We start from the raw sequence: 16,144 nt of genomic DNA, 5'->3' as shown, positions 1-16,144 counted from the left end.
ACACCTGTAATCTCAGTAGCTTGGGAAGCTGAGGTAGGAGGATAGCAAGTTCAAAGGCAGCCTCAGAAACTCAGCAAGGCCCTGTTACAGAATAAAACATAAAATGTGCTGGGGATGTGACTCAGTGGTTAAGTGCCCTGTTCAATCCCCAGTACACACACACACACACACACACACACACACACACACACACACAAAGCATATAATTTAAAAGCCCAAATACAAATACCTCCACTATACCACATAACTCATACAATTTTTCTTGTTAATTTAGGACTTGGTTAGTGACACTTTTTCAAAAAAGAAGGATTGTGTATGTGTGTGTGTACATACTAATACATACACATATATATACATATGTGTATATATATGTGTGTATATATATTTTGCTTGCTGTCTGCTATCTGGAATGGAATGGACCATGACAAGCATGACCAGCATTGGATGGGAAAAATTCTACTTCTGGAAACTTTCTTGTTAAAAGTCCCTGCTTTCAGGGCAGTATCTCTCTTGTTTTTTGAACCTGAAAAGAAAAGAAATATTGGTAAGGAATTGTATTCCTCACCTAAAAGAACTGCAGGCAAGAGATTTGTCTGCATCTATGTCCATGTATAAGTGTGTGTGTGTGTGTATATATATATATATATATATATATATATATATGCTTATATTTTTATATATGTATATTTATGTATATATATAATATGCACATTTCATATACCTGATTGGTTATGGAATGTCCTCTCCAGGACCTGGGGAAGTTTTGGTTCAGTTTGTAACAAGGAAAGATAGCAACCAGAAGTAATCTAAACCCTTTACCAATTAGCAAATAATAAAGGTTTCTAAATCATTTTCTAAACATAGCTGAACATGGGCAATAGAGGCATGGAGCAGAGAACACTTTTACTGGGGATACAGAGTAAAAAAAATACAAGGAGAAACAAAATTAGTTGCACCACCTTGAACCACCAGAGAATTGGAACCTGGAATTCAGACAAGGAAGATTCAACCTTTTATATTTGGGAATGTGGATGACATGAGTTCCTATATACATGTATTAGTAGCCTCCATAAGACCATTATCCATCTGTGTCCTCTAAAATTATTCTCATTGTAGAGATCAGACAATTCAGGTTTCTGGACATTAAATGGCAACTTGACAGCACCCCAAAACTACCCAGAGACAGAACTGTATGAAATTCCTTCAAAGTTCCTCAAAGGCTGGTTTACTCCTGACATAGGGGATGTCAATCTGGAGAAATATTTTTTTCTCCATTTTGAAGAGAGTGCCTAGAGAAGACATCCCAGGGGTAACACAAATATTTTTCCTTGTCTCACATTAAGAAATTCTTCAGAAACAGCTATCAACCCAGATTATTTATGAGGGTAAATGCTTGTAGGTTACAAGGTGCAAAAAAGCACAACACAGGCCCAGAGTCTGAGTATGACTCCAGAAAGAAATAAATCTATAAGGTTTATAAGAAATTGAAAAGAAAAATTATGTAACTATTTCTAAAAAAATAAATGTCCTTTTGTTGCTATTGTCATAACATATCATTCAGTAAACAATCATTTATGAATATTTCTAGGATTTGCCAGTTCTTATCCCATATGATTTTGTATTAAACTCCAAAATTCAGATAATAGAATGCATGATTCACTGTCAAAAATATAAAAAAAAAAAACCTTCAAGGAAGAAGAGTGGATGTTTTACTGAATGCGCCATACAACAATTTACTTACAAATGATTTTGAGAAAATATATTCATTTTCCTACAGCCACAGGGAAGACAGATTTTCCTTATTTATTTTTCCTGTGAGAATTTCCAAAGATAGACCCTAGAATTCAATTTGAAATGACCTCCAATATAAAGCAGAAAAGAAACCTACATTACTTACTCAGGGAAGAAAAAAGGCAATGTTGGGAACATGAGGTGGAAAGAGGTTTATGTTGCCCATGTGAGAGGTTCTCAGGTCCTGAACCTGGATACTGTGGTTAGAACACTAACCGCACTTAGCCCTATCACTATAGTAACCTAGCCCCCTTTCATCCTCAGCCACATTTTGTTCCTCTTGCTTTTTCTCTCAGTGACCTTTTAGCCCATTGGTTAAAATCCCTGCACATTTCATAAGCCCACTGGGTCCAACAACACTCAGTGATATTCTGCCAGGATACTGCTTGATGATATAAGCTTACCATGTTAAAAAAAAGTAGATCAAGTTCTTTGAAACTGATCTCCAGAAGTCTTTCTTCAACTCCATTGCCACACCCACATCAGCTGTTTGGTGGACCAAGAGACCCCACAAGACAAATAATTTTTTAAAATACTTAATACCCTTTTTTTCCCTTGAAATCAAATTATATCTGCCTTTTTGGATTCATTTTCTTATATTTGAAGCCAGAAACTACAAAGAAATGCAAACAAGAGTTTTGAACTGCCAATTTATACAAGGAATATCTAAATGTTCAATAATCATAAAAATGTTCAACATCTTTAGAAAGTAGAGAAATATAAAATAAAATTGTGTCATAGACAAAATCAAATAGTATTGATGAGGATAATAAAACAAAAGAATGCTCATAAACTTGAGAAGAGTTTAAGTTATCTAATTGTGGAAACTGTTTTGCTATTGAAGATATATGATACTCCCCATCACAGACACTTACTGAAATGACAGCATATGTGACTATGATGACATGTAAAAACACAATAGTATTCATCCAAACACTTGTAACCCAGTGGGATGGTAGATCTTGGAAGAGATAAATAATAACCTGAGGGAACACTGGTCACTAAGGGCCATTCACATTTTGGTCATAGTATAAGCACTTTTTAAAATAGTATAAAACACCATGTTTAATTTTATATAGGTGTAATATGCACTGATATTTCACATGTATGCATGTTCAGAAAGAATGTACATAGATTTAGGCTGGGGATATAGCTCAGTTGGTAGAGTGCTTGCCTTGCAAACACAAAGCCCTGGGTTCAAATCTCCAGCACCACACACACACACAAAAAGAATGTACATAGATTTAATAAGAAAATGAAAATCATCAGATGCTCACAAAAGACTCAATTACATATCCCATGTGTATATGATAAAACTCATCATCACAAAAATGAAAATTTTCCCCAAAATTAAAATACAATATATTCCCACCAAATTTGCTGTGTACATAAATGAATATACCACAGTGAATTCTACCTTTATTTGTATCTATAAAGCCATAATTAAAAAAAAAACTATAAATAAATGGAAGAGAGGGAAAGGTAGGAGAAGGAATGGGAAACTACTGGGTACTGAAGTCGAGCAAATTATATTCTGCACTTGTATGATTATGTCAAAATGAACCCAAATATTACATATAACTATAATGCAATAATGCATTAAGTTCTAAAATTCATCCACAAAGTTATACATAACATTAGTCAAGAAATTTTTCAATTGTAAGAGCAAAAGAAATACTTGTCATACCTGACATTTATGTATATTATGAAACTATACTATTACAATAAGGAATCACAATATAAACAAAATCCATATATAAATCCATACATATGTAAAACTTATATACTTCATTGCAATATAAAAGTCTAGATAAATCAATCCATAACAAGGCTAATCTCAGCAACTTAACTAGTTTCTTTATCAAAACAAAAATAAAAAGTACCAAGGATATAGCTCTGTTAAAGTATCCCTCGGTCCAATTTTCAGTAACAAAAAAAAAAAAAAAAAAAAAGAAAGAAAAGAAAAAAGGAAGTGAAGAAAAAGAAAGTAAAAATGAATAATAAGTTAGCTCAGGAGGAAGCAAGGTTCCTATAGACCACAGCTCCTCTTCTGCAGGGAAATGATATGGGGATTTGATTATGATAATTGTCCCACAAGTCAATCACCAGCAGCTGGGAGGACCCGGCCCCGAGTCCCTGTCTGCTAGCTCCTGTTCCCGCCACAGCCAGTCCCATGTTTCCAAAAGTCTCTCTCCCCCAGTCTCCCTCCCCAGGTCCCTGATGCTACTGCACACTCACCATTTCCTGGTGCCTAGGACCCAGGTCTGTCCCTAGGGATATTCAGCACTCGCACAGTAGAGCAAAACGTGAGTCCAAAGGATGAGAGTGAGGGCTGGAGCCAAATGGCAAAAATGGCGGACTCAGGCATAAAATACCCACGGCGAGATTATGGAATCCCACCCCTCCTCCCTGGTTGCACACAGGATTGGATAGTTCTCACTAAGTGCTCCTGATTGGACAGGGCTTCAGATCCTACCCCCTAAGTCTGAGTTCAGTGAGTCTTTTTTTTTTTTTTTTTTTTTTGAGTGACAGGGAGTATTATCCAATCCTGGCATTAATAAAGCCAGAATGACAGGTTTGTTGGTTGCAGCTTTTTTTCTTTTTTTCTTTCGAGATCAGGGAATTGCACCTCAGAGCCTCAGGCTGCTGCTGTTTTAAGGCAAGGTTTTCTTCCCGAGGTGGGATCTAGCCCAGCCAGCAGAACATTTGCTTTTAACCTTGCAAATAAGATCATTTCAGTTTATGGTTTATATCCTGTTTATCATTCATGAATGAAAATAATATAATAACAATTACTATAAAATTTCATTTAACTTTTCTGCTTTCTGTTCTTGTTTAGGAGAAAGACTGATCTTTGAACTGGGAAGTAACCCCCTAAAACAACAAGGTCCAAAGGAAACAACAGGGAAGGCACAAGGATAATTAAAATATTTCTAGTATTCACATTAATAACATGTAAAGAAACAGTTGAAATTAATATTAATAACACAACCTAGCATATCCAGAATAAAATACTACTAATGAAGTATATGTGTTTTGAGAACTACACCCTCAAGTTTGACTCTATCATAACCCAGTTAACAGTAGCTATATTCCAGATTTGAGAGCTATGAGTCCCATGATGTCAGGGACTTAAAGGGCCTGGTCTATCTCTTTATATACTAGAGTTGATGGATGGAGTTTTCTACTAATATTTCTCCTCAGACTCCATAAGTAGGAGAAACAATGTCCTGAGTGGGAGCAGGAACCTGCAACCAGGAAGTGTCCAAAAGTAGATCATTCTTTCCCACTTCATTCTGGTCATAAGTTCTTTCCCATTGCAGATATCAGACAGCATAAAACAGAAGATGGGGGAGCCAGGGAGGTTAAAATTACATAGCCTGCAATCTTCCACAGTCTTGACTCTATGGTTTAAATACATTAAATGCAAACTTATTTGGCAATTTGGACTTAGACCTGATGGCCAGACTGTAACATCTGTTTCCTCTGGTGGACAAACTTCCACAACTAATAAGCAGGTGGGCTGGGACTCATGATGAGCTGTGTCTGACTCCAAAGCCAAAATACCTCCACCATATCAGAAGGCTTTTGCAATTTCTTGTTCTCATCAAAAAAGCAGGATTTGTGATATACATATATAAAATTCAGTCCTATATATTATATAACTCAGCAGAACATTCTCATATATCTGTGTCATCTTGGGCCTTCCATTCCAGGAGCCAGGGAATCTTGCTTCCGTTTATATCTAGGGGAAACACCAACTAGAATTTAACTCAACACCCCTTTACATATCAAAATATAGGTTGACATTATTAATCAGGATTTGTTAATTATAGAACAGGTTGATCTAGAGGAATGTAAAGGAACACAAAGCCCTATGATTTCAAAACAAAGAGGGACATGGGCTATAGAGGCATGCAGCAGAATTTTTTTTTTTTTTTATTGAAAGTATACATCAAAAGGAAGGCCAAGACTGGAGAGATATATAATTATTGGCAGTACCATAAAACATTAGAGAATTGAAATCTGGATTTCAGACCAGGAGAAATTGACATATTGTATTTGGGCTTGTGGATGACATGAGTGCCCATGATGAAATTTTAAGATTTAAGTTTCTGAAAGAAAATTAATAAGGTGTCAGATAATGGTTAAGCAGTATCTACACAATAACTTCAAAGTGTTTTGTCAGCCATGGAAACACAGCACCTACTTAAATCAAAAGTTCCCATGAAGACATTATCCAACTGAGTCCTCTGAAAACATACAATAGTAGAAATGAGAAAACACAGGTTTCTAGGTATGAAATGGCTTCTCAGCAGCATGTGTCTTTACTGAGAACTGCACAGGGAAGAACTGTATCAAATTCATTCTAAGCATCTCAAAGTCTGGTTTGGTCCTGATATAGAGGACTTCCATCTACAAAAATATTATTTTTCTCCAATTTAAAGAGAGAACCTAGAGAAGACATCCCAGGAGGTCCCATTGACTTGAGAGAATAATGTTATCCTATTTTCACTTTAAGGGAACTCTTTAGAATCAGAGCTATGTCAACCCAGGTTCCTCATTGGGGCAAATACTTGGAGACTACAGGGAACAAGAAAGTGCAACACAGGGCCCAAAATGTGAGTATGACTTAGGGAAGAAAAGAATCTAAATGGCTGGTAAATCAACTGAAAGGCAACTCAAGCTTTTCAGTTGGGAAACTGCAAAAAAAAAAAAAAAAATGGAACAGAGATTTTGTTTGCCACATGGACAAGAGATTAATGAAGAAAAGTAATTTTTAAATGCCAACACCCAGATAATCCTGGATGCAGAGAAGTAGCTACAACCAGACATTCTGTGGCAATGTAACTTCAGCAACCCTTCTGTGATGTAATCTGACTGTAGCTATTAAAATGTTACATGTGCGTATCCCTTCACTCAGTACTCCCTTTCCCAGGAGTCTGTCTTCACCAGAAGACTAGTTTGTTATTAGCTGAATTGTGCCTCTCCCCAAATCTCATATATTAATGTTCCAAATACCTAGTGTCTCAGACTGTGATTCTACTTAAATATGTTTCCTAAAGATATGATTAATTTAATCCAGTTAATTGGTGTAATGTATAATCCAATTCACTTTATCTCCTTTAAAAAGCAGCAATAAAGACACAATTAGCATAGACAAATGTAATGCAAACAGGGAGACAAAAAATGGCAATATAGATGTCAAAGAGTGGACCTCAAAGGAAATCATTCCAGCAAGCACTTTGATATACAGATTCTGGAATTAGCACGAATAAATTTATGTTTAACCCCATCTGTGGCATTCTTGTAATGGTCCAATGATACTGATGCAGTTTATTAGGACACATATACACTGTTCCTGCATCATGGAAGAATGAAGAAACAATTGAATCACATCATATTCCACAAGCATTGAAAGACTGAACTACTGCAAGAAATGACATTACTTACTGTAATATTTTAAACGCATGTGAGAACACTCTCCTTACCTGATGGGACTATAGAGTTTTTTTTTTTTTTTTTTGTGGTATGGTAGTCATGTAAAATATGTACACTACTTTTACCTCATTTGTTTGTGTAACCCTCACTCATGTTTAGGCCAATACATTCCTGATGAAAGTGTTAGTGTTTAAGTCTTGTAAAAGAACTAGAAGTACAGCAGAGATGACTGGTATATGGGTTACCTCTGTCAGGTAGCACCAGAAAAGAAATATTCAGTACCCAGTAATCATTGAAAACAATGTGAAATTATTTTCTCTGTTAGTTCTACAAGTATGTAATCTGAAGATTTATACCTACTAGGTTGCCGGGGGTGGGTAATACAGTCTAGATTTCTTTAGGGATGGGAATGTAGGTCATTCAAGTGGTAAATACCTGGAACAGGGTTTATGGGAGTCCCCATACTTGGGTATTTGTCCTGTACCTATCTTGACCATCTCCAATTCCTGCCTGTGGAGACTCTTCTCCAGAAATCTCATCTAACTTTAGACCAGAGATATCATTGTTGGTTGTGTGGTGCACTTGTTCTTTCCCCAAGGAGACAGAATTAAGAAGTAGCTCCACAATGATCTGCATGGGGCTCTAAAAAGAGATTGTCATTCATGCTGGAAAATAATTAACTCTGGCCATCCTGGCTGACTCCATAGGGGACACTTCCATTGAAAATATTTATACCCAGGTATAGGTTAATATATGCATAGGCCATATACTGGTGACACTTGTTTACAGAATAAATACTTTGGATACATATTTGAGTAGAAAAATCTAGTATCCAGTACTTAAATATCCACCCTACTCATCATTTTCAGTAGTACAAACATGAAAGTTCTGCCACAGTTTCAACATGGAATAATCTACTCCTATTACTATAGGTTTCATAATTTCCCCCCTCACACACACAGAGACAGGGAAGGTCAAAGAACATCTCAGATATGATCCCAGATGAGAACTTGCCTTGATTGGTCATCTCTAGGTTCCTCTCTTTTACCTTTGGGTGCCTCCTGATAAGTGGCTATAAGGGTCTGGTGTGAGGGCTAAGTCAACATATGAAAATACTCCCATGCTGGATCTTTTTGTGCCTAGAACCTTAGAAGCTTGGATACATCAGGAATAAATCCTGCTCTGTTATACATCTTCCTTCACATGAGCTAAACAAGGGACTGTCCCTAGAATGCGGGTGCCTGGTTACCAGAGTTCTAAGTTCTGTTGGGTTGCAATGCTAAGAAATTGTCACTTCTTCAATGTTTAAATACCTGGACCTCTTTCCATAATAAAACCTCACCAAAGTGTCCTTTGGGGTGCTGCTTCATCTTCTTCTAATTAATCCAAAATCATACAGACAGGAATGGCCTTTCAGTCCCTTGGGAATTTGTCAATGTGTTGCTCTACTTTGGTGGAAGCTCACAGCAGGCCTCGAGAAGACTTGGACTTGAATGATTACATTAGAACCTTAATTTTCCTCAAACTGAGATCAAGCTATATTTTGAGCCTGTATTCTGGCTGGAGATAGAAAACCATGATCATTACTGAAGGGGCCTGTCAAGAGAGCTCAAAACAATGTAAACCAAGCTTTGTGCCTGGGCTTGGTGAGAAATATCTGCAGTGGCCACATGATGGCAGCCTTGCACAAACCTAGGTCAACCTGGGTGCTTTCCCTGGTTCCAGCCCAGTCACTGGATCCCAGGCAGTGGGCGCTCACCTGCCTTCCTGCAAAACTGTCAAAGGCCCTGTCCAGGTGTGTATCCTTAATTGCAGCAAAACACTCTGTTCTTCTCAAGGGGAAAACAACAGCATCACAAACTGCTCACCCCAGTCTACTTGCCTTCATGCAGAACTGATCTGTTTCAAAAGGAATCTATGTGTGCTATCTTGCTCCCCAAGTTTCAATTATGCAAAAAGTCACATAAAACAAAGACATTATTAATAGGGTCTCAAGGGTCTCTAATAAAAAAAAAAATTGGCTTTCATTGTGAGGCCAGGAAAGCTGATTGCAGATTTTCCTAATTTTGTAAATAAATGGATAGACATGCCAATAAATAAATAAATGAAAACTCTACCTAATCCACTAAAATGTGTCCTAGAAAAATGTGGGAAGCCTTGATATTCCCTGCTCCCTGAGATCCCTCCCTTGGATGAATGGAGATGAGGATGGAGTTCTCTCTGTTCCTCTGTTTAGCACCCTGAATATCTATCTACCTTCCTCTCAGTCCCTGACACCTTTGGCAGCCTCTACTGCAGTAGAGATTCAGTTATATCGTCATGTACCTAAACACATTTCATCATCAGGCTGATTATAGCCATTTGGTTCCATGTTTCTTTTCAGTAATTATGAGTTTTGCTTGTCAATAACAGCATCCAAGGTATTTTGGTGAAGAGTTTTGCTCCATTTACAAAATGGGAAAAATATTTCTCTTGAAGAATTGACTGAGAAACTTCAGGCACATTCCCAGGATTCCATGGATGCCAAGTAACAGTTGTTTAAAATGGATGTGGGATGAGAAGGGAGAAGGTAGTCAGGGGCAGGACAGAAAATGCAATATATTGGGATTGGGAGCCCTACCTTCCCCCATGAAGTGTAGCCTAATATGATCCAGGCCTGGTCCTTGGGTTTTGGTGAGGGGGATGGGCCAATTCCCTAGCTAAGGCCAATTCCCTAAAGGCAATTTCCCCCTAGTGAAGTCAAGCTTAGACTGGTAACAAATATGCTGAAGATCATCACAGCCATGGCATACCACATGTGTCTGGTAGTCACAACTTGAGGTCAGTACACACTTGTCTTATGCAGTCATCCCTTTCAGACACATTGGGCCAGGTGCTGTGCTGAAGACTGGCACAGACTCTTAGCCAAGGAAGACATGGCCCAATCTCTCCTAGGATTTTCTGGCCAGTGCAAGTAGAAGCACCAACAAGAAGCAATGAAAGTAAGGAGACCAGAGCTCTAATTTTATCTTAGTGTTAATAAACAGTACATCAATATGTGGCCTTAAACAGTATTTATGAAGGAACTCTCTGGTTGGGTCCTGCTGAGGTGGGCTGGGCAGGCAGTAAGGAGAGAGACAAAGAAAGAGACATAGGGAACTATAGCAGTGACTGGCAGCATGGTCCAATGACCTTGAGTTCCATTGCAATGCTAGAGGAGCAAGAAGCAAAGGGTTCACTTGTGAATATTCATCCTGGATTGTAAACTTGAAGAGGTCAGGGCCAGGGCTCAATGCCCAAGCAGCATTGAAACATTCAGTTCCATTTGAATGTCGATTTCAAGTCTAAATATTTGGGGGAAAAAAAACCTTACAATGACTTGAATTCTGCAAAATTCAGTGCCATTCTTCTTGCATGGCACCTCTCATGAGTCTCTGAGTGGGGACAGGGAATATAATTGGATCATATCTTTCTATATTTCTACACACTGTCCCACAAGTTCACTAGTACCACCACACTTGTATATACTTCAGACATTTTGCTCAAGAAACACAGCATCAGATAGCACAATAGTAATCTCATCATACATGCAATCACTGTTTTACATTTGAACATTACCTGAGTCACTTAAACCATCCATACTTTTAGGCCATTATTCATAAGTCTGCTTGAAAGCTTGTAGAACAGCCATATGCAGCCATATTGTTCCTTTTCAATGTTTGGGTTCCTTCTAATTTTTAGCTATAACAAAAATAAACTGGAAAATATAAAGACTTTACCCAAAAGAGTAAAACAAAAGAGTGATGGTAGAGGAAGTATTTTTCATTGGGGAAGGATTTCTGTTCTCTCACATTGTTATCCCACAAGACCAGCCTTCCTTGGAATCCTGTTTCCTTAGCACAAGCTCTGCCCTTGAATTGTTTGGACCTCTTTCTCCTTAGCCTCCTTGTGTCTCTCATGCCTACTCAGCTCTCCTCATGGTGTAGTTGTGCTGAATCTGGGAAGCTGAGAAGTAGCACCCCCCTGGTCATCTCATTCACTTGAAGAAGTACCAGAGATGGCCAGACTGAAACTCAGTTGAGGAACAGAACTGAGCAGCAGACAGCAGAGCGCCTGTGAGAGAAAAGGGCTCAGGCCACTGCCCTGCCTCCTCTAAGACACAGTGACTCCATATTGCTTTCTGAAAATGATGAAACTTAATCCATCTGCAGAATCTGGTTTGAGGTTCCCAATCAGCAGGATGGGAAGTTTCGAAGCCTTCAGGATGAGATCTGGTGAGGTAGAGCTTTTTAGATGATTTGTATTTCTATAGAATCATTAGTCTATCAGGTCATGTGTTTTATCTCCCAGGTGAGAGAATGTCATTGTGACTACATGGATATATGACAGAAACTAGATTATTCCAGATGAGAAGTCTGTCCTTGGAACTATGAACTTAACGTAATTTGGGTTGGAAACTTGTGCTAGGAGTCAGGGGACACTGATCCAGATGTTGTACAAGATAAGGAGACAAGGGCCTTCAGAACTGGCTTCCTCCTCTGTATAGTAAGCAGCTTCTCCCTTATGCTCTCAAAGGCCCTCCTTCCTTTTGGAGTTGGTGGCTCTTCTGTCTTCACATGGAGACTGGGCTCTGGCAGACATTTTAACAGCAGCTGGACAGAAGGATAGTGGGCCAAGATGTGACTGTGCTCAGTCTAGAACTGCCTGGCTTCCTGGGGACACTGTGAAAACATGGTTTCTTCTTCAGAGAGCACTTAAACAGTAATAAGCACAGAAGCAGTAAATTATGAGTTATGATATGACTGAGTTGTTAGGCAAAAAGGTGCTAGAAGGCACCACAGCCTCTGAATATCATATGTCTGCAAGGGTTTGTGGTCAGAAACTAAGGATGCAGTTGTCACAACAAGGAGCCTGGCAATGAGGCCACTTTTGGGGTAGAAAATCCTGGCCACCTCATTGTGAGGAGCTGTAACTTTCCTCCCCTTGCTCTTAGAGTGCAAGGGACACTGCAAGCATGCTTTGAAAGTTATTTGTGGCAGAGGAGCACAGAGGTCATGTGTTTTCTGGTGTGACCTGCTAGATGTAATTCTCCAAACTGAGCCTGAAGATCCTTCCTCAGATATGGGGTGATTTTAAATGGTGAACAGATGGTGAGTATTTTATTGAGTATTTCTATGGGATTTTGAAATTAATTTTTATTTGAGGCAAGTAGTACTCATTTTATTGACAATTGCTATTGACAGTTGTGATTTTAAATATATTTTTGTAAGTATAACAGGAAAGGTGAATTAAGAACAATAAATAAACAAAAATAATATAAGTTCAAAAATTGCAAAGTTGACATGGAAATAAATATGTATGGAAACCTCTAGAAGACATGAGTAGGCAGGAATCTTCTCAAACTCAGCCACAAACTGACTGGTACAGGGTCTTTGTGAGGTGCTGTCAGGGACACTTCATCCTTCCTGCTTCCCCTTTTCCTTCCCTAGATCTGTAATAATCTTCTTCTACCTGAGGGAGACTAGCAATGATCTGGGAGGTCAAGATTGATTCAAAACATACTTTGGGGTTGGAGGGCTGGTGGTAGCGGCTCGGGGAGGTGCTCGCTCTGTCGGTCTCGCTCTCACTCGCTTCCCCCGGCTCCCTTCGGTGCCCCCCCCCCCCCCCCGTCGCCTGCGTGCCGGAGTGTGTGGAGGGAGGGGGCGGGCGTCGGGGGGGTGGGGGGAGGCGCTCCGGTGCCCGGGAACCCGCGGAGGGAGGCGGAGCCGGCGAGGGACTCCGGGACGCCATGGACGTCGAGAGGCTGCAGGAGGCGCTGAAAGACTTCGAGAAGCGGGGGAAGAAGGAAGCGTGCCCGGTGCTGGACCAGTTCCTTTGTCACGTCGCCAAGACCGGGGAGACAATGATTCAATGGTCTCAATTTAAAGGCTATTTTATTTTCAAACTGGAGAAAGTGATGGATGATTTCAGAACTTCAGCTCCTGAACCAAGAGGGCCTCCCAATCCTAATGTGGAATATATTCCCTTTGATGAAATGAAGGAAAGAATTCTGAAAATTGTCACTGGATTTAATGGTATCCCTTTTACTATTCAGCGACTATGTGAATTGCTAACAGATCCAAGGAGAAACTATACAGGAACAGACAAATTTCTCAGAGGAGTAGAAAAGAACGTAATGGTTGTTAGCTGTGTTTATCCTTCTTCAGAAAAAAACAATTCCAATAGTTTAAATCGAATGAATGGTGTTATGTTCCCTGGAAATTCACCAAGCTACACTGATAGGTCTAATATAAATGGGCCTGGAACACCCAGGCCTCTGAATCGACCAAAGGTGTCTTTATCAGCCCCCTTGACAACCAACGGTTTGCCTGAGAGCACTGACAGCAAAGAGTCAAACTCGCCACATAATGAAGAGAAAAACCACAGTGACTCCCCAGCATCTGAATCAGAGGTTTCTTCAGTGAGTCCTGTAAAAACCAAACATTCAGAGGAAGATGCTGTGGAGGCTGAAGGGCACGAGGCAAAAAGACTCAGGTTTGACAAAGAAGGCGAGGTCAGAGAGACGGCCAGTCAGACCACGTCCAGTGAAACCGCATCAGTCATGGGGGAGGAAGCGGAAGCACCATCGTCATCTCAGGACAAAGACAAGGGAAATAGTTGTGCCCAGCAGCACTGCACAGAAGAGGAGGAGGAAGAGGATGAGGAGGAAGAAGAAGAATCTTTTATGACATCAAGAGAAATGATCCCAGAAAGAAAAAATCAAGAAAAAGAATCTGATGATGCCTTAACTGTGAATGAAGAGACTTCTGAGGAAAGTAATCAGATGGAGGAGTCCGATCTGTCTCGAGCTGAGAAAGAGCTACATTCTGAAGGCAGCGAAAACATGGACCCTGTCAGTCGTGGTTCTGACTGCCAGCAGACGGCAGAGTCGGTGGGGTCCCCTTCCAGTAAGACTGGAGAGATTCTCTCGGAATCATCCATGGAAAATGACGACGACGCCACGGAAGGCCCAGATGAACCAATGGAGCAAGACTGACTTCTTCAAAGCATTTAGACGCAGTATTTTACATGCAGTTCTGGCTTTACACTGTATAAAACTTTTGTGTAATAAAGTGGACCTTTAGTTTTACAAGAGAAAGAGAAGCAGGTTGTTAAAGTGAAGTACTTTAAGAAGTGCTTTAAGTGTGAATCCTGAAAGTTCTACGTGTAAGAACTGTGAATAGCAGCTCCTCTGGGTTCTGCTTACTGCTTTTTTTTTTTTTTTTTTTTTTTGGGCGTCTGGTCAAATCAGTGGTTTATGTATAGATTTTTTGTTTTTTTTAAATTTAGAATTAAAGTTTTAAACTGGAACATAATAATTATAATTTTGAGAACCTTTCAAGATTATCACCTTTAGTTTATACATCTGCAAGAAAGCTTTACGTCTTGTCTCTTTCTGACAGCTGTAGTGGTTTTCACATTTTGGTCATAGTGTCAACATTTTCACATGTGAATAATAGGGTTTCATGCTGGTTTCCAGGTTTTATCGGTTGACTATGTACAATGGAACTTTAAGTCATATATACATACATATATATAAATATATATATATATTATTCTAAGGGGGGAAATGTTATATTTTTCTGTTTCTATAAGAGATGAATACAGTGGATAATTTTCTATTGGTGATGATTGAGTTCACCTCTTTCACGAGACATTTTCTTTCTCTTCCGAGTAATTCACATAAAATCTGGCCCTGTGAAACCCTGGAAATCTTAAGTCTGTTGTAATACCAGGTTAAACACATTCCAAGACATCTGTTCAAACTAAAATTCTTTTGTATACTTCAGAGGTGCCTGATAAAAAGACTTCATTATTTATGAGAAAATGTGCTTTATCTTGGAAATTGTGTTCACACATCAGCTTACTGTTTTCTTGAGCGAATGCTTATGAAGCTGACATGAGACCATCTCAGAAGAACCAGGCAGGTTCCTTAACCTCTTGCTTGCTTTTCTGACATTGTGAATATTGCACATTTCTTTCTAAGTTATTCTAGAGTATGCAATTGTCAATGGTATAAAACACCACTGTACTGGAAGAATTAATATATTACTTTAGTAATGTACCTGAGCTAAAATGACTGAAGCTTTAGGGGGTGCATAGAAACCACCATAATTTGTATGACATTTTGAAGTGAATTAAATATTTTTGAACATGCTTCTTCGACAGCCAGTGTTATATTTTTCAGATCAACACAAAGCACAATGATTACTCTCAACTCAATATTTTCAAATTCACATATTTAAAGTCATGCAAGCTGCAACTTCCCTGTCAAAATTACTGGCTGCCAAATTTATACCTGTTTCTTCAGCTGTACCTTTTGATATTTAGAATTTTTAAATTTCTGTAAAGTAGATTTTGTAGAGTGTAATGTGTTCACTGCCTTTGTGAAGCGGTATATAATTGTATAATTTCTGTGTGTAAACCGAATGCTTGGGCTTTCAATACAGTATTCATATGAAGCAATAAATATTCATGTTATGAAATACTCGAGTACATTTTTATCAAAATACAAAAGAATCCCTTTTTTTAGTTTCAGATACCTGAAGTACACAGATGAACTTATAAAAACATGCAGTTTCTGACACTGTATCATATGCTTTGGGTGATTTGGAGGGAAACCACAAGTTTTGCATTTTGACTACTTAAATTGCTATGACTAAAAAAAATACCCAAATGATTTGACGCCGTGTATGTTTTAAAGGGTATATACTACTGACTGACTTGACAGGTTCACAAGCAGCTCGATGATATATTTATGAATATGTCTAATACTTTAAAAATAAAGACCGAATATTGATTTACTGTAACAAGAGGGGGGGAATCAAACATTGTAAATTTAAAAAATTTTTTGCGACGATGTTAAAATGAAGCAATTTAAATGTGACTTTCA

The 16,144-nt window shown here is 38.8% G+C and overlaps 2 protein-coding genes across 3 annotated transcripts in view; one reads left to right on the top strand and one right to left on the bottom strand.

The window, feature by feature from the left end:
- LOC306652547 (uncharacterized protein) overlaps positions 1-4,737 on the bottom strand; it is a 69,142-nt gene extending 64,405 nt beyond the window's left edge. For both annotated transcript variants that reach the window (XM_079125379.1, XM_079125381.1), the window contains exon 1: positions 4,030-4,737. In XM_079125379.1, coding sequence (XP_078981505.1) covers positions 4,030-4,032 — 3 coding nt within the window. In that variant the 5' untranslated portion in view covers positions 4,033-4,737. The remainder of the gene's footprint in view (positions 1-4,029) is intronic.
- Positions 4,738-12,786: 8,049 nt separating this feature from the next.
- On the top strand, positions 12,787-15,737 carry LOC306652549 (serine/threonine-protein phosphatase 4 regulatory subunit 2-like). The gene has a single exon (XM_079125383.1). It carries the CDS (start codon positions 13,001-13,003, stop codon positions 14,246-14,248), a length of 1,248 nt encoding a protein of 415 aa, XP_078981509.1. The 5' UTR covers positions 12,787-13,000; the 3' UTR covers positions 14,249-15,737.
- Positions 15,738-16,144: the final 407 nt, after the last annotated feature.

The sequence above is a fragment of the Sciurus vulgaris genome, assembly GCF_902686455.1.
Source record: "Sciurus vulgaris genome assembly, contig: HiC_scaffold_272_arrow_ctg1, whole genome shotgun sequence".
NCBI classification, from domain to species: Eukaryota; Metazoa; Chordata; class Mammalia; order Rodentia; family Sciuridae; genus Sciurus; species Sciurus vulgaris.
The sequence above is the reverse complement of the archived record's forward strand: the minus strand, read 5'-3'. Positions and strand labels throughout refer to the sequence as shown.